Here is a 22079-nt window from a genome sequence, read left to right as displayed (position 1 = left end):
ACATGTACAATACGAGACCGCGGTGCATGGATTGTTGAAAATATCGTTAAACTGTCGAAACGGATTTATGATTATATGCTGAACAATCATTATATTCCTTTGGAAGTATTTTTTCTTCCATTTATTCCAGAATTTGGCGCACTGTTCGTTACCAAAGAAACCGCCTTCCGGAAATGACGTCATAATAAGTCCAGTTATTGTTAACGGTTTAGTGCATGTTCTTCAATATAAACATAAATCTGCAATTTTAAACTTAAAAAAAATACGAATCTTACGGAAATAGAGAACGTTCAAGTATGTAAAGTTTGCTACTAATACACCAGAACACATTAAAACCAAATAAAACAAACATCGCTATTCAATATAGAAGTACTCGCTTTTGTTACAGCCAGTTTGATGACTTCATGAATAAAAATATATTTACGACGTCATTTTCATCTTGAATAAAGAAAGCAATCGACACCCACTACTTCAAGAATACGGAATTGGAAAACGCCAGAAGCATTCTTTGTATGTCACATTCGGATTAAAAACGGACATGGATTGGCTTATACTAAAACATATGCATCAAACAATGATATAATTTTGACAAGATAAAATAAGAATGTTACCAGAGTTGTCAACGTAGTGTCATCCTCCTGCAATAACACCAATTCGACGCTTTCAATTTTAGCTCCAGGAGTATCTGCCTCGATTTTGACCGAGAAGGTTTCCACTGTGACATCTGATTCAACGTTAGCAACACCGATATTAAGTTCGAGAGACGAGGCGACAGCGGTCGTCAGGTATTCTCCGCTCTCCGTGAAAGCATTGGTTATATCCTGGCCAGCACTCGTTACTTCAAGGTTGTCCACATAATCCCCCATACCAACGTATTTGTCGCATTCTAAAAACAAACCTCTCTGATAACTATGTGGATGTGCACGCAAACTGATTTAAACCCCCAGTAAAATTACATTGTACTGACCGTTCCAAGGCGTTAACTATTAATCATTAATAGACATACCTAGTTTTTATATAGTATATATGTCCTGTGTTGTTTGTGGAGTTTGTGGTGTTGTTCCACGTTTCTTTCTCGTTTGTGATTGTTTGTTTTTATGTTCTATGTCTTTGGCGTTTACCCTGTACCATTAAACTCGGTTGATGTTTAAACAATTGGCTACTGCTCTTGTTCCTGTAGGTTTTCATGTAGATATTTCAAGTAACCCGATTAACAAACACGATGTTTGTTGTATCATGTCATTATGCTCTGTTAAAAGTTGATGACTGGTTACTCCCTAGCATTCAGGTATCAGTTTAAAAGGTATAGCTTGCTAAATCTCCATATGACCAACAGATATGAGCAAAAATACATAAAAATGAGGACATTGCCGTTGGATTGTTTTTCTTAAATACGACAAAACTCGGACGTGCAATAAACACACTCGCAATCTTGAAAGGCCAATACAAGCTTGTTGCCAATATTTGTTTCGGTATTTCCACAATTCCTTTTGATGTTTTTCTAAAATTTAACAGAAGTAGGACGTGAAATAAACAAGCTCCCAATCTTCCAAAGACAAAAGAACTTGTTTCCAATATTTGTTTCGGTATTAAACGTCATTAATAAAAAGAAAGAAGAGAGTCTTGATTGAGATAAAAAATCATCTTTTAAAAGTCTTAACAGCTTACCAACTCCTGGTGCCTGTGTGGTTGGTCCTGGCGGTGGTACTCCTGGTCCTGTCGGCGACGGAGTAGTGCCTGAATTACAAAACCGTAGGAATTCAATCAAGAAAAGAACGATACGTGAACGTAGAAGGGCTATCGAAATAAAATTAATGGAGTGAAAATATCATTTTGATAAATATCAGTGCAATTGTGAAAGTCATTTATTTAATGAAAAATAAAGAGTCTTGATTGAGATAAAAATTATCCATTTTAAAACTCCAAACCACTTACCAACTCCTGGTGCCTGTGTGGTTGGTCCTGGCGGTGGTACTCCTGGTCCTGTCGGCGACGGAGTAGTGCCTGAATTACAAAACCATAGGTATTCAATAAAAAAGGAGGATACGTGAACGTAGAAGGGCTATCGAAATAAAATCAATAGAGTAAAATTTTTGTTTTAATAAATATCGGTGCAATTATAAAACTCATTTATATAAAGAAAAATAAAAAGTTTTGAGTGAGATAAAGTTACTTTGTTGTAAAACTCTAAACGGCTTACCAACTCCTGGTGCCTGTGTTGTTGGTCCTGGTGGTGGTACTCCTGGTCCTGTCGGCGACGGAGTAGTGCCTGTATTACAAAAACGTAATTATAAAATATCGAAAACAAAAATATGTGAACGAAGAAGGGGCCATCGAAATAAAATCAATGGAGTAATATTATTGTTTTGATAAATATCGGTCCAATTATAAAAGTCATTAATTAGAAGAAAGAAGAGAGTCTTCATTGAGATAAAAAAATCTTCTTTTAAAAGTCTCAACAACTTACCAACTCCTGGTGCCTGTGTGGTTGGTCCTGGCGGTGGTACTCCTGGTCCTGTCGGCGACGGAGTGGTGCCTAAATTACAAAAACGTAGGTATTTAATATCACGTACAAATACATGTGACCGAAGTAGGGGGACTCGAAATAAAATCAATGGAGTAAAATTAATCTTTTGATAAAAATCGGTGAAATTATTCAAGTCATTAATTTAAAAAAAAGAGTTTTGATTGAGATGAAACATCTTCTTTTAATATTCTAGACAACTTACCAACTCCTGGTGCCTGTGTGGTTGGTCCTGGCGGTGGTACTCCTGGTCCTGTCGGCGACGGAGTAGTGCCTGAATTACAAAACCGTTGGTATTCAATATCGAAAATAAGAACATGTGATCGAAGTAGGGGCCATCGAAATAAAATTAATGGAGTGAAAATATCATTTTGATAAATATCAGTGCAATTGTGAAAGTCATTTATTTAATGAAAAATAAATAGTCTTGATTGAGATAAGTATCCTTCATTTTAAAACTCTTAACCACTTACCAAACCCTGGTGCCTGTGTTGTTGGTCCTGGCGGTGGTACTCCTGGTCCTGTCGGCGACGGAGTGGTGCCTTAATTAAAAAAACGTAGGTATTTCATATCGAAAACAAAAATAAGTGAACGAATAGGGACTATCGAAATAAAATCAATGGAGTAATACTATTGTTTTGATAAATATCGGTCCATTTATAAATGTCATTAACTAAAAGAAAGAATAGTGTCTTGATTGAGATAAAACATCTTCATTTTAAAAGTCTTAACAACATACCAACTCCTGGTGCCTGTGTGGTTGGTCCTGGCGGTGGTACTCCTGGTCCTGTCGGCGACGGAGTAGTGCCTGAATTACAGAACCGTAGGAATTCAATCAAGAAAAGAACGATACGTGAACGTAGAAAAGCTACCGAAATAAAATCAATGGAGTGAAAATATAATTTTGATAAATATCAGTGCAATTGTAAAATTCATTTATTTAATGAAAAATATAGAGTCTTGATTGAGATAAAAATCCTTCATTTTAAAACCCCAAACCACTTACCAACTCCTGGTGCCTGTGTGGTTGGTTCTGGCGTTGGTACACCTGGTGGCTGTGTGGCTGGTCCTGGCGTTGGTACACCTGGTGGCTGTGTGGCTGGTCCTGGCGTCGGTACTCCTGGTGGCTGTGTGGCTGGTCCTGGGGTCGGTACTCCTGGTCCTGTCGGCGACGGAGTGGTGCCTGAATTACAAAACCATAGTTATTCAATAGCAAAAGGATAGGTAAGCGTAGAAGGGCTATCGAAATAAAATCAATGGAGTAAAATTATTGTTTTGATAAATATCAGTGCAATTATAAAACTCATTTATTTAAAGAAAAATAAAAAGTTTTGATTAAGATAAAATTACTTTGTTGTAAAACTCTTAACCGCTTACCACCTCCTGGTGCCTGTGTTGTTGGTCCTGGTGGTGGTACTCCTGGTCCTGTCGGCGAAGGAGTAGTGCCTGTATTACAAAAACGTAATTATAAAATATCGAAAACAAAAATATGTGAACGAAGTAGGGGCAATCGAAATAAAATCAATGGAGTAATATTATTGTTTTGATAAATATCGGTCCAATTATAAAAGTCATTAATTAAAAGAGAGAAGAGAGTCTTCATTGAGATAAAAAGAAATAATCTTTTTTTAAAAGTCTTAACAACTTACCAACTCCTGGTGCCTGTGTGGTTGGTCCTGGCGGTGGTACTCCTGGTCCTGTCGGCGACGGAGTGGTGCCTAAATTTCAAAAACGAAGGTATTTAATATCGAAAACAAAAATAAGTGAACGAAGTAGTGGCTATCGAAATAAAATCAATGGAGTAATATTATTGTATTGATAAATATAGGTCCGATTATAAATGTCATTAATTAAAAGAAAGAAGAGTGTCTTGATTGAGATAAAAAATCTTCATTTTAAAAGTCTTAACAACATACCAACTCCTGGTGCCTGTGTGGTTGGTCCTGGCGGTGGTACTCCTGGTCCTGTCGGCGACGGAGTGGTGCCTAAATTACAAAAACGAAGGTATTTAATATCGGAAACAAATACATATGAACGAAGTAGTGGCTATCGAAATAAAATCAATGCAGTATTATTATTGTATTGATAAATATAGGTCCGATTATAAAAGTCATTAATTAAAAGAAAGAAGAGAGTCTTCATTGAGATAAAAAATCTTCTTTTAAAAGTCTTAACAACTTACCAACTCCTGGTTCCTGTGTGGTTGGTCCTGGCGGTGGTACTCCTGGTCCTGTCGGCGACGGAGTGGTGCCTAAATTACAAAAACGTAGGTATTTAATATCGAGTACAAATACATGTGACCGAAGTAGGGGGACTCGAAATAAAATCAATGGAGTAAAATTAATCTTTTGATAAAAATCGGTGAAATTATTAAAGTCATTAATTTAAAAAAAGAGTCTTGATTGAGATGAAACATCTTCTTTTAATATTCTAGACAACTTACCAACTCCTGGTGCCTGTGTGGTTGGTCCTGGCGGTGGTACTCCTGGTCCTGTCGGCGACGGAGTAGTGCCTGAATTACAGAACCGTTGGTAATCAATATCGAAAACAAGAATATGTGATCGAAGTAGGGGCCATCGAAATGAAATTAATGGAGTGAAAATATAATTTTGATAAATATCAGTGCAATTGTAAAATTCATTTATTTAAAGAAAAATAACGACTCTTGATTGAGATAAAAATCCTTCATTTTAAAACTCTAAACCACTTACCAACTCCTGGTGCCTGTGTGGTTGGTCCTGGCGGTGGTACTCCTGGTCCTGTCGGCGACGGAGTAGTGCCTAAATTACAAAAACGTAGGTATTTAATATCGAAAAGAAAAATATGGGAACGAAGTAGGGCCCATCGAAATAAAATCAATGGAGTAAGATTATTGTTTTGATAATTATCGGTCCAATTATAAAAGTCATTAATTAAAAGGAAAATAAAAAGGCTTGATTGAGATAAAAATACTTCATTTTAAAACTCTAAACCACTTACCAACTCCTGGTGCTTGTGTGGTTGGTCCTGGTGGTGGTACTCCTGGCCCTGTCGGCGACGGAGTAGTGCCTGAATTACAAAACCGTTGGTATTGAATAAAGAAAACAAGAATATATGAACGAAGAAGGGGCCATGGAAAAATCAATGCAGTAAAATTATTGTTTTAATAAATTTCAGTGCAATTATAAACGACACTTATTAAAAGAAAAATAAAGAGTCTCGTTTGAGATAAAAAAAAAATCTTCTTTAAATATTCTAGACCCCTTACCAGTTCCTGGTGTCGGTTTGGTTGGTCCTGTGTTGTATGTTTGATGACCTAATTTGTGTTGGTTAATACAGTCAAAACTCGTTATGTCAAACTCTGTTATCTCAATGTTCTGGCTATGTTGATTTTAATCCCGATTGTGTTGGGTTAAGTTAAACTCTTTTTGTTTTGGGGATTTTTTTTATTTTACGTTATTTCAAAGTATTCCCCAAAGTCCCAACGACTTCGACATAGCGAGATTTGACATCATATATTTTATCAGAACTCCACGGCCATTTTCCATCGAAAACAACCTAGGATGTATACTTATACATCAGAAGAAAACAACCTAAGATGTAAACTAGTATATCAGAAGAAAGAAATCGTAAAATTGATCAATAATAATAATAATAATAATCATAATAATAATAATCATAATGAATTTTCGTGTGTTAACGTGTAAGTTGTATTATTTTGTTCAAATCGAATCAAACTGAAATATATTATCGCTTATATAAATATTATTTTTAAGAGTCAAGTCCCTAACCTAGGATAGACTTCTAAATTAAAATTACTACGCGATCTACTCGCAGCATAGTTAAATGTAAAGAATTCTGACATAGAAACCGCCTACATACATCCGAGGTTGTTTTCGATGGAAAATGTCCGAGATGTTCCGATTAATGAAAAAATTCTTTCTTGAATTGGTAATTCTCACCTTTTGGTTCGAAACAAGCCTTAATGAGCAAGTCAGATAACTTGAAAGTCGTTTCTATGTCACTCTCTAAGCGTAAAAGCATTCTCCCAGTTGTAAAATCTGCCGGGAAATCGCCCGTCACACTTCTAAATGTGGGCCCAGTAAGGGACACAGGCTCTAGAGTCTACAAATTAAAAAAAAACACATTCAAATAAATAAATTGGTATGTTTTCATTCTTATTATTCCAGCAAAACCTTGTGGTAACATTCAAATATATACCGGTATAATAACAAGCTATCTCCAAAAAGTGTTTTTAGTCGAGACAAAAGCAAAATAACAACATGAGTACACATGGAATTCAACCGCAGTTTCCGTATATCTTAATCCCGCCAAGGGGCTTTGTTCTAAGGCAATTCATAACAGAACATGCTCCTGTTTTAAACGTTACTTTAAATTTAAAAATAATAACCATATATTCGTTACATCTACAATAATTATACAGAGACGTTTATGATAGGACGCTGTTTTGTTTCACGTCGAGTTCGGTGTGTAAACATGTACAATACGAGACCGCGGTGCATGGATTGTTGAAAATATCGTTAAACTGTCGAAACGGATTTATGATTATATGCTGAACAATCATTATATTCCTTTGGAAGTATTTTTTCTTCCATTTATTCCAGAATTTGGCGCACTGTTCGTTACCAAAGAAACCGCCTTCCGGAAATGACGTCATAATAAGTCCAGTTATTGTTAACGGTTTAGTGCATGTTCTTCAATATAAACATAAATCTGCAATTTTAAACTTAAAAAAAATACGAATCTTAAGGAAATAGAGAACGTTCAAGTATGTAAAGTTTGCTACTAATACACCAGAACACATTAAAACCAAATAAAACAAACATCGCTATTCAATTTAGAAGTACTCGCTTTTGTTACAGCCAGTTTGATGACTTCATGAATAAAAATATATTTACGACGTCATTTTCATCTTGAATAAAGAAAGCAATCGACACCCACTACTTCAAGAATACGGAATTGGAAAACGCCAGAAGCATTCTTTGTATGTCACATTCGGATTAAAAACGGACATGGATTGGCTTATACTAAAACATATGCATCAAACAATGATATAATTTTGACAAGATAAAATAAGAATGTTACCAGAGTTGTCAACGTAGTGTCATCCTCCTGCAATAACACCAATTCGACGCTTTCAATTTTAGCTCCAGGAGTATCTGCCTCGATTTTGACCGAGAAGGTTTCCACTGTGACATCTGATTCAACGTTAGCAACACCGATATTAAGTTCGAGAGACGAGGCGACAGCGGTCGTCAGGTATTCTCCGCTCTCCGTGAAAGCATTGGTTATATCCTGGCCAGCACTCGTTACTTCAAGGTTGTCCACATAATCCCCCATACCAACGTATTTGTCGCATTCTAAAAACAAACCTCTCTGATAACTATGTGGATGTGCACGCAAACTGATTTAAACCCCCAGTAAAATTACATTGTACTGACCGTTCCAAGGCGTTAACTATTAATCATTAATAGACATACCTAGTTTTTATATAGTATATATGTCCTGTGTTGTTTGTGGAGTTTGTGGTGTTGTTCCACGTTTCTTTCTCGTTTGTGATTGTTTGTTTTTATGTTCTATGTCTTTGGCGTTTACCCTGTACCATTAAACTCGGTTGATGTTTAAACAATTGGCTACTGCTCTTGTTCCTGTAGGTTTTCATGTAGATATTTCAAGTAACCCGATTAACAAACACGATGTTTGTTGTATCATGTCATTATGCTCTGTTAAAAGTTGATGACTGGTTACTCCCTAGCATTCAGGTATCAGTTTAAAAGGTATAGCTTGCTAAATCTCCATATGACCAACAGATATGAGCAAAAATACATAAAAAATGAGGACATTGCCGTTGGATTGTTTTTCTTAAATACGACAAAACTCGGACGTGCAATAAACACACTCGCAATCTTGAAAGGCCAATACAAGCTTGTTGCCAATATTTGTTTCGGTATTTCCACAATTCCTTTTGATGTTTTTCTAAAATTTAACAGAAGTAGGACGTGAAATAAACAAGCTCCCAATCTTCCAAAGACAAAATAACTTGTTTCCAATATTTGTTTCGGTATTAAACGTCATTAATAAAAAGAAAGAAGAGAGTCTTGATTGAGATAAAAAATCATCTTTTAAAAGTCTTAACAGCTTACCAACTCCTGGTGCCTGTGTGGTTGGTCCTGGCGGTGGTACTCCTGGTCCTGTCGGCGACGGAGTAGTGCCTGAATTACAAAACCGTAGGAATTCAATCAAGAAAAGAACGATACGTGAACGTAGAAGGGCTATCGAAATAAAATTAATGGAGTGAAAATATCATTTTGATAAATATCAGTGCAATTGTGAAAGTCATTTATTTAATGAAAAATAAAGAGTCTTGATTGAGATAAAAATTATCCATTTTAAAACTCCAAACCACTTACCAACTCCTGGTGCCTGTGTGGTTGGTCCTGGCGGTGGTACTCCTGGTCCTGTCGGCGACGGAGTAGTGCCTGAATTACAAAACCATAGGTATTCAATAAAAAAGGAGGATACGTGAACGTAGAAGGGCTATCGAAATAAAATCAATAGAGTAAAATTTTTGTTTTAATAAATATCGGTGCAATTATAAAACTCATTTATATAAAGAAAAATAAAAAGTTTTGAGTGAGATAAAGTTACTTTGTTGTAAAACTCTAAACGGCTTACCAACTCCTGGTGCCTGTGTTGTTGGTCCTGGTGGTGGTACTCCTGGTCCTGTCGGCGACGGAGTAGTGCCTGTATTACAAAAACGTAATTATAAAATATCGAAAACAAAAATATGTGAACGAAGAAGGGGCCATCGAAATAAAATCAATGGAGTAATATTATTGTTTTGATAAATATCGGTCCAATTATAAAAGTCATTAATTAGAAGAAAGAAGAGAGTCTTCATTGAGATAAAAAAATCTTCTTTTAAAAGTCTCAACAACTTACCAACTCCTGGTGCCTGTGTGGTTGGTCCTGGCGGTGGTACTCCTGGTCCTGTCGGCGACGGAGTGGTGCCTAAATTACAAAAACGTAGGTATTTAATATCACGTACAAATACATGTGACCGAAGTAGGGGGACTCGAAATAAAATCAATGGAGTAAAATTAATCTTTTGATAAAAATCGGTGAAATTATTCAAGTCATTAATTTAAAAAAAAGAGTTTTGATTGAGATGAAACATCTTCTTTTAATATTCTAGACAACTTACCAACTCCTGGTGCCTGTGTGGTTGGTCCTGGCGGTGGTACTCCTGGTCCTGTCGGCGACGGAGTAGTGCCTGAATTACAAAACCGTTGGTATTCAATATCGAAAATAAGAACATGTGATCGAAGTAGGGGCCATCGAAATAAAATTAATGGAGTGAAAATATCATTTTGATAAATATCAGTGCAATTGTGAAAGTCATTTATTTAATGAAAAATAAATAGTCTTGATTGAGATAAGTATCCTTCATTTTAAAACTCTTAACCACTTACCAAACCCTGGTGCCTGTGTTGTTGGTCCTGGCGGTGGTACTCCTGGTCCTGTCGGCGACGGAGTGGTGCCTTAATTAAAAAAACGTAGGTATTTCATATCGAAAACAAAAATAAGTGAACGAATAGGGACTATCGAAATAAAATCAATGGAGTAATACTATTGTTTTGATAAATATCGGTCCATTTATAAATGTCATTAACTAAAAGAAAGAATAGTGTCTTGATTGAGATAAAACATCTTCATTTTAAAAGTCTTAACAACATACCAACTCCTGGTGCCTGTGTGGTTGGTCCTGGCGGTGGTACTCCTGGTCCTGTCGGCGACGGAGTAGTGCCTGAATTACAGAACCGTAGGAATTCAATCAAGAAAAGAACGATACGTGAACGTAGAAAAGCTACCGAAATAAAATCAATGGAGTGAAAATATAATTTTGATAAATATCAGTGCAATTGTAAAATTCATTTATTTAATGAAAAATATAGAGTCTTGATTGAGATAAAAATCCTTCATTTTAAAACCCCAAACCACTTACCAACTCCTGGTGCCTGTGTGGTTGGTCCTGGCGTTGGTACACCAGGTGGCTGTGTGGCTGGTCCTGGCGTTGGTACACCTGGTGGCTGTGTGGCTGGTCCTGGCGTTGGCACACCTGGTGGTTGTGTGGCTGGTCCTGGCGTTGGTACACCTGGTGGCTGTGTGGCTGGTTCTGGCGTTGGTACACCTGGTGGCTGTGTGGCTGGTCCTGGCGTTGGTACACCTGGTGGCTGTGTGGCTGGTCCTGGCGTCGGTACTCCTGGTGGCTGTGTGGCTGGTCCTGGGGTCGGTACTCCTGGTCCTGTCGGCGACGGAGTGGTGCCTGAATTACAAAACCATAGTTATTCAATAGCAAAAGGATAGGTAAGCGTAGAAGGGCTATCGAAATAAAATCAATGGAGTAAAATTATTGTTTTGATAAATATCAGTGCAATTATAAAACTCATTTATTTAAAGAAAAATAAAAAGTTTTGATTAAGATAAAATTACTTTGTTGTAAAACTCTTAACCGCTTACCAACTCCTGGTGCCTGTGTTGTTGGTCCTGGTGGTGGTACTCCTGGTCCTGTCGGCGAAGGAGTAGTGCCTGTATTACAAAAACGTAATTATAAAATATCGAAAACAAAAATATGTGAACGAAGTAGGGGCAATCGAAATAAAATCAATGGAGTAATATTATTGTTTTGATAAATATCGGTCCAATTATAAAAGTCATTAATTAAAAGAGAGAAGAGAGTCTTCATTGAGATAAAAAGAAATAATCTTTTTTTAAAAGTCTTAACAACTTACCAACTCCTGGTGCCTGTGTGGTTGGTCCTGGCGGTGGTACTCCTGGTCCTGTCGGCGACGGAGTGGTGCCTAAATTTCAAAAACGAAGGTATTTAATATCGAAAACAAAAATAAGTGAACGAAGTAGTGGCTATCGAAATAAAATCAATGGAGTAATATTATTGTATTGATAAATATAGGTCCGATTATAAATGTCATTAATTAAAAGAAAGAAGAGTGTCTTGATTGAGATAAAAAATCTTCATTTTAAAAGTCTTAACAACATACCAACTCCTGGTGCCTGTGTGGTTGGTCCTGGCGGTGGTACTCCTGGTCCTGTCGGCGACGGAGTGGTGCCTAAATTACAAAAACGAAGGTATTTAATATCGGAAACAAATACATATGAACGAAGTAGTGGCTATCGAAATAAAATCAATGCAGTATTATTATTGTATTGATAAATATAGGTCCGATTATAAAAGTCATTAATTAAAAGAAAGAAGAGAGTCTTCATTGAGATAAAAAATCTTCTTTTAAAAGTCTTAACAACTTACCAACTCCTGGTTCCTGTGTGGTTGGTCCTGGCGGTGGTACTCCTGGTCCTGTCGGCGACGGAGTGGTGCCTAAATTACAAAAACGTAGGTATTTAATATCGAGTACAAATACATGTGACCGAAGTAGGGGGACTCGAAATAAAATCAATGGAGTAAAATTAATCTTTTGATAAAAATCGGTGAAATTATTACAGTCATTAATTTAAAAAAAGAGTCTTGATTGAGATGAAACATCTTCTTTTAATATTCTAGACAACTTACCAACTCCTGGTGCCTGTGTGGTTGGTCCTGGCGGTGGTACTCCTGGTCCTGTCGGCGACGGAGTAGTGCCTGAATTACAGAACCGTTGGTAATCAATATCGAAAACAAGAATATGTGATCGAAGTAGGGGCCATCGAAATGAAATTAATGGAGTGAAAATATAATTTTGATAAATATCAGTGCAATTGTAAAATTCATTTATTTAAAGAAAAATAACGACTCTTGATTGAGATAAAAATCCTTCATTTTAAAACTCTAAACCACTTACCAACTCCTGGTGCCTGTGTGGTTGGTCCTGGCGGTGGTACTCCTGGTCCTGTCGGCGACGGAGTAGTGCCTAAATTACAAAAACGTAGGTATTTAATATCGAAAAGAAAAATATGGGAACGAAGTAGGGCCCATCGAAATAAAATCAATGGAGTAAGATTATTGTTTTGATAATTATCGGTCCAATTATAAAAGTCATTAATTAAAAGGAAAATAAAAAGGCTTGATTGAGATAAAAATACTTCATTTTAAAACTCTAAACCACTTACCAACTCCTGGTGCTTGTGTGGTTGGTCCTGGTGGTGGTACTCCTGGCCCTGTCGGCGACGGAGTAGTGCCTGAATTACAAAACCGTTGGTATTGAATAAAGAAAACAAGAATATATGAACGAAGAAGGGGCCATGGAAAAATCAATGCAGTAAAATTATTGTTTTAATAAATTTCAGTGCAATTATAAACGACACTTATTAAAAGAAAAATAAAGAGTCTCGTTTGAGATAAAAAAAAAAATCTTCTTTAAATATTCTAGACCCCTTACCAGTTCCTGGTGTCGGTTTGGTTGGTCCTGTGTTGTATGTTTGATGACCTAATTTGTGTTGGTTAATACAGTCAAAACTCGTTATGTCAAACTCTGTTATCTCAATGTTCTGGCTATGTTGATTTTAATCCCGATTGTGTTGGGTTAAGTTAAACTCTTTTTGTTTTGGGGATTTTTTTTATTTTACGTTATTTCAAAGTATTCCCCAAAGTCCCAACGACTTCGACATAGCGAGATTTGACATCATATATTTTATCAGAACTCCACGGCCATTTTCCATCGAAAACAACCTAGGATGTATACTTATACATCAGAAGAAAACAACCTAAGATGTAAACTAGTATATCAGAAGAAAGAAATCGTAAAATTGATCAATAATAATAATAATAATAATCATAATAATAATAATCATAATGAATTTTCGTGTGTTAACGTGTAAGTTGTATTATTTTGTTCAAATCGAATCAAACTGAAATATATTATCGCTTATATAAATATTATTTTTAAGAGTCAAGTCCCTAACCTAGGATAGACTTCTAAATTAAAATTACTACGCGATCTACTCGCAGCATAGTTAAATGTAAAGAATTCTGACATAGAAACCGCCTACATACATCCGAGGTTGTTTTCGATGGAAAATGTCCGAGATGTTCCGATTAATGAAAAAATTCTTTCTTGAATTGGTGATTCTCACCTTTTGGTTCGAAACAAGCCTTAATGAGCAAGTCAGATAACTTGAAAGTCGTTTCTATGTCACTCTCTAAGCGTAAAAGCATTCTCCCAGTTAGTAAAATCTGCCGGGAAATCGCCCGTCACACTTCTAAATGTGGGCCCAGTAAGGGACACAGGCTCTAGAGTCTACAAATTAAAAAAAAAACACATTCAAATAAATAAATTGGTATGTTTTCATTCTTATTATTCCAGCAAAACCTTGTGGTAACATTCAAATATATACCGGTATAATAACAAGCTATCTCCAAAAAGTGTTTTTAGTCGAGACAAAAGCAAAATAACAACATGAGTACACATGCAATTCAACCGCAGTTTCCGTATATCTTAATCCCGCCAAGGGGCTTTGTTCTAAGGCAATTCATAACAGAACATGCTCCTGTTTTAAAACGTTACTTTAAGTTTAAAAATAATAACCATATATTCGTTACATCTACAATAATTATACAGAGACGTTTATGATAGGACGCTGTTTTGTTTCACGTCGAGTTCGGTGTGTAAACATGTACAATACGAGACCGCGGTGCATGGATTGTTGAAAATATCGTTAAACTGTCGAAACGGATTTATGATTATATGCTGAACAATCATTATATTCCTTTGGAAGTATTTTTTCTTCCATTTATTCCAGAATTTGGCGCACTGTTCGTTACCAAAGAAACCGCCTTCCGGAAATGACGTCATAATAAGTCCAGTTATTGTTAACGGTTTAGTGCATGTTCTTCAATATAAACATAAATCTGCAATTTTAAACTTAAAAAAAATACGAATCTTAAGGAAATAGAGAACGTTCAAGTATGTAAAGTTTGCTACTAATACACCAGAACACATTAAAACCAAATAAAACAAACATCGCTATTCAATTTAGAAGTACTCGCTTTTGTTACAGCCAGTTTGATGACTTCATGAATAAAAATATATTTACGACGTCATTTTCATCTTGAATAAAGAAAGCAATCGACACCCACTACTTCAAGAATACGGAATTGGAAAACGCCAGAAGCATTCTTTGTATGTCACATTCGGATTAAAAACGGACATGGATTGGCTTATACTAAAACATATGCATCAAACAATGATATAATTTTGACAAGATAAAATAAGAATGTTACCAGAGTTGTCAACGTAGTGTCATCCTCCTGCAATAACACCAATTCGACGCTTTCAATTTTAGCTCCAGGAGTATCTGCCTCGATTTTGACCGAGAAGGTTTCCACTGTGACATCTGATTCAACGTTAGCAACACCGATATTAAGTTCGAGAGACGAGGCGACAGCGGTCGTCAGGTATTCTCCGCTCTCCGTGAAAGCATTGGTTATATCCTGGCCAGCACTCGTTACTTCAAGGTTGTCCACATAATCCCCCATACCAACGTATTTGTCGCATTCTAAAAACAAACCTCTCTGATAACTATGTGGATGTGCACGCAAACTGATTTAAACCCCCAGTAAAATTACATTGTACTGACCGTTCCAAGGCGTTAACTATTAATCATTAATAGACATACCTAGTTTTTATATAGTATATATGTCCTGTGTTGTTTGTGGAGTTTGTGGTGTTGTTCCACGTTTCTTTCTCGTTTGTGATTGTTTGTTTTATGTTCTATGTCTTTGGCGTTTACCCTGTACCATTAAACTCGGTTGATGTTTAAACAATTGGCTACTGCTCTTGTTCCTGTAGGTTTTCATGTAGATATTTCAAGTAACCCGATTAACAAACACGATGTTTGTTGTATCATGTCATTATGCTCTGTTAAAAGTTGATGACTGGTTACTCCCTAGCATTCAGGTATCAGTTTAAAAGGTATAGCTTGCTAAATCTCCATATGACCAACAGATATGAGCAAAAATACATAAAAAATGAGGACATTGCCGTTGGATTGTTTTTCTTAAATACGACAAAACTCGGACGTGCAATAAACACACTCGCAATCTTGAAAGGCCAATACAAGCTTGTTGCCAATATTTGTTTCGGTATTTCCACAATTCCTTTTGATGTTTTTCTAAAATTTAACAGAAGTAGGACGTGAAATAAACAAGCTCCCAATCTTCCAAAGACAAAAGAACTTGTTTCCAATATTTGTTTCGGTATTAAACGTCATTAATAAAAAGAAAGAAGAGAGTCTTGATTGAGATAAAAAATCATCTTTTAAAAGTCTTAACAGCTTACCAACTCCTGGTGCCTGTGTGGTTGGTCCTGGCGGTGGTACTCCTGGTCCTGTCGGCGACGGAGTAGTGCCTGAATTACAAAACCGTAGGAATTCAATCAAGAAAAGAACGATACGTGAACGTAGAAGGGCTATCGAAATAAAATTAATGGAGTGAAAATATCATTTTGATAAATATCAGTGCAATTGTGAAAGTCATTTATTTAATGAAAAATAAAGAGTCTTGATTGAGATAAAAATTATCAATTTTAAAACTCCAAACCACTTACCAACTCCTGGTGCCTGTGTGGTTGGTCCTGGCGGTGGTACTCCTGGTCCTGTTGGCGACGGAGTAGTGCCTGAATTACAAAACCATAGGTATTCAATAAAAAAGGAGGATACGTGAACGTAGAAGGGCTATCGAAATAAAATCAATAGAGTAAAATTTTTGTTTTAATAAATATCGGTGCAATTATAAAACTCATTTATATAAAGAAAAATAAAAAGTTTTGAGTGAGATAAAGTTACTTTGTTGTAAAACTCTAAACGGCTTACCAACTCCTGGTGCCTGTGTTGTTGGTCCTGGTGGTGGTACTCCTGGTCCTGTCGGCGACGGAGTAGTGCCTGTATTACAAAAACGTAATTATAAAATATCGAAAACAAAAATATGTGAACGAAGAAGGGGCCATCGAAATAAAATCAATGGAGTAATATTATTGTTTTGATAAATATCGGTCCAATTATAAAAGTCATTAATTAGAAGAAAGAAGAGAGTCTTCATTGAGATAAAAAATCTTCTTTTAAAAGTCTCAACAACTTACCAACTCCTGGTGCCTGTGTGGTTGGTCCTGGCGGTGGTACTCCTGGTCCTGTCGGCGACGGAGTGGTGCCTAAATTACAAAAACGTAGGTATTTAATATCACGTACAAATACATGTGACCGAAGTAGGGGGACTCGAAATAAAATCAATGGAGTAAAATTAATCTTTTGATAAAAATCGGTGAAATTATTCAAGTCATTAATTTAAAAAAAAGAGTTTTGATTGAGATGAAACATCTTCTTTTAATATTCTAGACAACTTACCAACTCCTGGTGCCTGTGTGGTTGGTCCTGGCGGTGGTACTCCTGGTCCTGTCGGCGACGGAGTAGTGCCTGAATTACAAAACCGTTGGTATTCAATATCGAAAATAAGAACATGTGATCGAAGTAGGGGCCATCGAAATAAAATTAATGGAGTGAAAATATCATTTTGATAAATATCAGTGCAATTGTGAAAGTCATTTATTTAATGAAAAATAAATAGTCTTGATTGAGATAATTATCCTTCATTTTAAAACTCTTAACCACTTACCAACTCCTGGTGCCTGTGTTGTTGGTCCTGGCGGTGGTACTCCTGGTCCTGTCGGCGACGGAGTGGTGCCTTAATTAAAAAAACGTAGGTATTTCATATCGAAAACAAAAATAAGTGAACGAATAGGGACTATCGAAATAAAATCAATGGAGTAATACTATTGTTTTGATAAATATCGGTCCATTTATAAATGTCATTAACTAAAAGAAAGAATAGTGTCTTGATTGAGATAAAACATCTTCATTTTAAAAGTCTTAACAACATACCAACTCCTGGTGCCTGTGTGGTTGGTCCTGGCGGTGGTACTCCTGGTCCTGTCGGCGACGGAGTAGTGCCTGAATTACAGAACCGTAGGAATTCAATCAAGAAAAGAACGATACGTGAACGTAGAAAAGCTACCGAAATAAAATCAATGGAGTGAAAATATAATTTTGATAAATATCAGTGCAATTGTAAAATTCATTTATTAATGAAAAATATAGAGTCTTGATTGAGATAAAAATCCTTCATTTTAAAACCCCAAACCACTTACCAACTCCTGGTGCCTGTGTGGTTGGTCCTGGCGTTGGTACACCAGGTGGCTGTGTGGCTGGTCCTGGCGTTGGTACACCTGGTGGCTGTGTGGCTGGTCCTGGCGTTGGCACACCTGGTGGTTGTGTGGCTGGTCCTGGCGTTGGTACACCTGGTGGCTGTGTGGCTGGTTCTGGCGTTGGTACACCTGGTGGCTGTGTGGCTGGTCCTGGCGTTGGTACACCTGGTGGCTGTGTGGCTGGTCCTGGCGTCGGTACTCCTGGTGGCTGTGTGGCTGGTCCTGGGGTCGGTACTCCTGGTCCTGTCGGCGACGGAGTGGTGCCTGAATTACAAAACCATAGTTATTCAATAGCAAAAGGATAGGTAAGCGTAGAAGGGCTATCGAAATAAAATCAATGGAGTAAAATTATTGTTTTGATAAATATCAGTGCAATTATAAAACTCATTTATTTAAAGAAAAATAAAAAGTTTTGATTAAGATAAAATTACTTTGTTGTAAAACTCTTAACCGCTTACCAACTCCTGGTGCCTGTGTTGTTGGTCCTGGTGGTGGTACTCCTGGTCCTGTCGGCGAAGGAGTAGTGCCTGTATTACAAAAACGTAATTATAAAATATCGAAAACAAAAATATGTGAACGAAGTAGGGGCAATCGAAATAAAATCAATGGAGTAATATTATTGTTTTGATAAATATCGGTCCAATTATAAAAGTCATTAATTAAAAGAGAGAAGAGAGTCTTCATTGAGATAAAAAGAAATAATCTTTTTTTAAAAGTCTTAACAACTTACCAACTCCTGGTGCCTGTGTGGTTGGTCCTGGCGGTGGTACTCCTGGTCCTGTCGGCGACGGAGTGGTGCCTAAATTTCAAAAACGAAGGTATTTAATATCGAAAACAAAAATAAGTGAACGAAGTAGTGGCTATCGAAATAAAATCAATGGAGTAATATTATTGTATTGATAAATATAGGTCCGATTATAAATGTCATTAATTAAAAGAAAGAAGAGTGTCTTGATTGAGATAAAAAATCTTCATTTTAAAAGTCTTAACAACATACCAACTCCTGGTGCCTGTGTGGTTGGTCCTGGCGGTGTTACTCCTGGTCCTGTCGGCGACGGAGTGGTGCCTAAATTACAAAAACGAAGGTATTTAATATCGGAAACAAATACATATGAACGAAGTAGTGGCTATCGAAATAAAATCAATGCAGTATTATTATTGTATTGATAAATATAGGTCCGATTATAAAAGTCATTAATTAAAAGAAAGAAGAGAGTCTTCATTGAGATAAAAAATCTTCTTTTAAAAGTCTTAACAACTTACCAACTCCTGGTTCCTGTGTGGTTGGTCCTGGCGGTGGTACTCCTGGTCCTGTCGGCGACGGAGTGGTGCCTAAATTACAAAAACGTAGGTATTTAATATCGAGTACAAATACATGTGACCGAAGTAGGGGGACTCGAAATAAAATCAATGGAGTAAAATTAATCTTTTGATAAAAATCGGTGAAATTATTAAAGTCATTAATTTAAAAAAAGAGTCTTGATTGAGATGAAACATCTTCTTTTAATATTCTAGACAACTTACCAACTCCTGGTGCCTGTGTGGTTGGTCCTGGCGGTGGTACTCCTGGTCCTGTCGGCGACGGAGTAGTGCCTGAATTACAGAACCGTTGGTAATCAATATCGAAAACAAGAATATGTGATCGAAGTAGGGGCCATCGAAATGAAATTAATGGAGTGAAAATATAATTTTGATAAATATCAGTGCAATTGTAAAATTCATTTATTTAAAGAAAAATAACGACTCTTGATTGAGATAAAAATCCTTCATTTTAAAACTCTAAACCACTTACCAACTCCTGGTGCCTGTGTGGTTGGTCCTGGCGGTGGTACTCCTGGTCCTGTCGGCGACGGAGTAGTGCCTAAATTACAAAAACGTAGGTATTTAATATCGAAAAGAAAAATATGGGAACGAAGTAGGGCCCATCGAAATAAAATCAATGGAGTAAGATTATTGTTTTGATAATTATCGGTCCAATTATAAAAGTCATTAATTAAAAGGAAAATAAAAAGGCTTGATTGAGATAAAAATACTTCATTTTAAAACTCTAAACCACTTACCAACTCCTGGTGCTTGTGTGGTTGGTCCTGGTGGTGGTACTCCTGGCCCTGTCGGCGACGGAGTAGTGCCTGAATTACAAAACCGTTGGTATTGAATAAAGAAAACAAGAATATATGAACGAAGAAGGGGCCATGGAAAAATCAATGCAGTAAAATTATTGTTTTAATAAATTTCAGTGCAATTATAAACGACACTTATTAAAAGAAAAATAAAGAGTCTCGTTTGAGATAAAAAAAAAAATCTTCTTTAAATATTCTAGACCCCTTACCAGTTCCTGGTGTCGGTTTGGTTGGTCCTGTGTTGTATGTTTGATGACCTAATTTGTGTTGGTTAATACAGTCAAAACTCGTTATGTCAAACTCTGTTATCTCAATGTTCTGGCTATGTTGATTTTAATCCCGATTGTGTTGGGTTAAGTTAAACTCTTTTTGTTTTGGGGATTTTTTTTATTTTACGTTATTTCAAAGTATTCCCCAAAGTCCCAACGACTTCGACATAGCGAGATTTGACATCATATATTTTATCAGAACTCCACGGCCATTTTCCATCGAAAACAACCTAGGATGTATACTTATACATCAGAAGAAAACAACCTAAGATGTAAACTAGTATATCAGAAGAAAGAAATCGTAAAATTGATCAATAATAATAATAATAATAATCATAATAATAATAATCATAATGAATTTTCGTGTGTTAACGTGTAAGTTGTATTATTTTGTTCAAATCGAATCAAACTGAAATATATTATCGCTTATATAAATATTATTTTTAAGAGTCAAGTCCCTAACCTAGGATAGACTTCTAAATTAAAATTACTACGCGATCTACTCGCAGCATAGTTAAATGTAAAGAATTCTGACATAGAAACCGCCTACATACATCCGAGGTTGTTTTCGATGGAAAATGTCCGAGATGTTCCGATTAATGAAAAAATTCTTTCTTGAATTGGTGATTCTCACCTTTTGGTTCGAAACAAGCCTTAATGAGCAAGTCAGATAACTTGAAAGTCGTTTCTATGTCACTCTCTAAGCGTAAAAGCATTCTCCCAGTTGTAAAATCTGCCGGGAAATCGCCCGTCACACTTCTAAATGTGGGCCCAGTAAGGGACACAGGCTCTAGAGTCTACAAATTAAAAAAAAACACATTCAAATAAATAAATTGGTATGTTTTCATTCTTATTATTCCAGCAAAACCTTGTGGTAACATTCAAATATATACCGGTATAATAACAAGCTATCTCCAAAAAGTGTTTTTAGTCGAGACAAAAGCAAAATAACAACATGAGTACACATGGAATTCAACCGCAGTTTCCGTATATCTTAATCCCGCCAAGGGGCTTTGTTCTAAGGCAATTCATAACAGAACATGCTCCTGTTTTAAAACGTTACTTTAAATTTAAAAATAATAACCATATATTCGTTACATCTACAATAATTATACAGAGACGTTTATGATAGGACGCTGTTTTGTTTCACGTCGAGTTCGGTGTGTAAACATGTACAATACGAGACCGCGGTGCATGGATTGTTGAAAATATCGTTAAACTGTCGAAACGGATTTATGATTATATGCTGAACAATCATTATATTCCTTTGGAAGTATTTTTTCTTCCATTTATTCCAGAATTTGGCGCACTGTTCGTTACCAAAGAAACCGCCTTCCGGAAATGACGTCATAATAAGTCCAGTTATTGTTAACGGTTTAGTGCATGTTCTTCAATATAAACATAAATCTGCAATTTTAAACTTAAAAAAAATACGAATCTTAAGGAAATAGAGAACGTTCAAGTATGTAAAGTTTGCTACTAATACACCAGAACACATTAAAACCAAATAAAACAAACATCGCTATTCAATTTAGAAGTACTCGCTTTTGTTACAGCCAGTTTGATGACTTCATGAATAAAAATATATTTACGACGTCATTTTCATCTTGAATAAAGAAAGCAATCGACACCCACTACTTCAAGAATACGGAATTGGAAAACGCCAGAAGCATTCTTTGTATGTCACATTCGGATTAAAAACGGACATGGATTGGCTTATACTAAAACATATGCATCAAACAATGATATAATTTTGACAAGATAAAATAAGAATGTTACCAGAGTTGTCAACGTAGTGTCATCCTCCTGCAATAACACCAATTCGACGCTTTCAATTTTAGCTCCAGGAGTATCTGCCTCGATTTTGACCGAGAAGGTTTCCACTGTGACATCTGATTCAACGTTAGCAACACCGATATTAAGTTCGAGAGACGAGGCGACAGCGGTCGTCAGGTATTCT

At 36.3% G+C, this 22079-nt stretch overlaps 2 protein-coding genes across 2 annotated transcripts; both read right to left on the bottom strand.

The window, feature by feature from the left end:
* Positions 1-1159: 1159 nt before the first annotated feature.
* Positions 1160-7879, bottom strand: LOC128216262 (trichohyalin-like). The gene is made up of 18 exons (XM_052922831.1): positions 7610-7879; positions 6466-6628; positions 5508-5572; positions 5236-5304; positions 4968-5036; positions 4707-4775; positions 4441-4509; positions 4174-4242; positions 3902-3970; positions 3531-3707; positions 3264-3332; positions 2998-3066; positions 2730-2798; positions 2468-2536; positions 2201-2269; positions 1936-2004; positions 1669-1737; positions 1160-1174 (listed from the first exon to the last, which is right to left on the bottom strand). Exons 1-18 carry the CDS (start codon positions 7862-7864, stop codon positions 1160-1162), a joined length of 1572 nt encoding a protein of 523 aa, XP_052778791.1. The 5' UTR covers positions 7865-7879.
* Positions 7880-8157: 278 nt separating this feature from the next.
* LOC128216261 (trichohyalin-like) lies at positions 8158-12624 on the bottom strand. The gene is made up of 16 exons (XM_052922830.1): positions 12620-12624; positions 12379-12391; positions 12111-12179; positions 11850-11918; positions 11584-11652; positions 11317-11385; positions 11045-11113; positions 10530-10850; positions 10263-10331; positions 9997-10065; positions 9729-9797; positions 9467-9535; positions 9200-9268; positions 8935-9003; positions 8668-8736; positions 8158-8172 (listed from the first exon to the last, which is right to left on the bottom strand). Exons 1-16 carry the CDS (start codon positions 12622-12624, stop codon positions 8158-8160), a joined length of 1182 nt encoding a protein of 393 aa, XP_052778790.1.
* Positions 12625-22079: the final 9455 nt, after the last annotated feature.

The sequence above is a fragment of the Mya arenaria genome, chromosome 14, assembly GCF_026914265.1.
Source record: "Mya arenaria isolate MELC-2E11 chromosome 14, ASM2691426v1".
NCBI classification, from domain to species: Eukaryota; Metazoa; Mollusca; class Bivalvia; order Myida; family Myidae; genus Mya; species Mya arenaria.
Note: the sequence above shows the minus strand (reverse complement) of the source record. Positions and strands in the feature narration are given on the sequence as shown.

Excerpts from the sequence above, each read along its gene's own strand:
- LOC128216261 (XM_052922830.1), bottom strand. Across the intron at positions 11,114-11,316 it reads CACACAGGCACCAGGAGTTG|GCACTACTCCTTCGCCGACA; the intron begins GTAAGTTGTTAA and ends TTTGTAATACAG. Across the intron at positions 10,066-10,262 it reads CACACAGGCACCAGGAGTTG|GCACCACTCCGTCGCCGACA; the intron begins GTATGTTGTTAA and ends TTTTTAATTAAG.
- LOC128216262 (XM_052922831.1), bottom strand. The coding sequence starts at position 7,864 with ATGGGGGATTATGTGGACAACCTTGAAGTAACGAGTGCTGGCCAGGAT. Across the intron at positions 5,037-5,235 it reads CACACAGGCACCAGGAGTTG|GCACTACTCCGTCGCCGACA; the intron begins GTAAGTGGTTTA and ends TCTGTAATTCAG. Across the intron at positions 2,005-2,200 it reads AACACAGGCACCAGGAGTTG|GCACTACTCCGTCGCCGACA; the intron begins GTAAGCCGTTTA and ends TTTGTAATTCAG.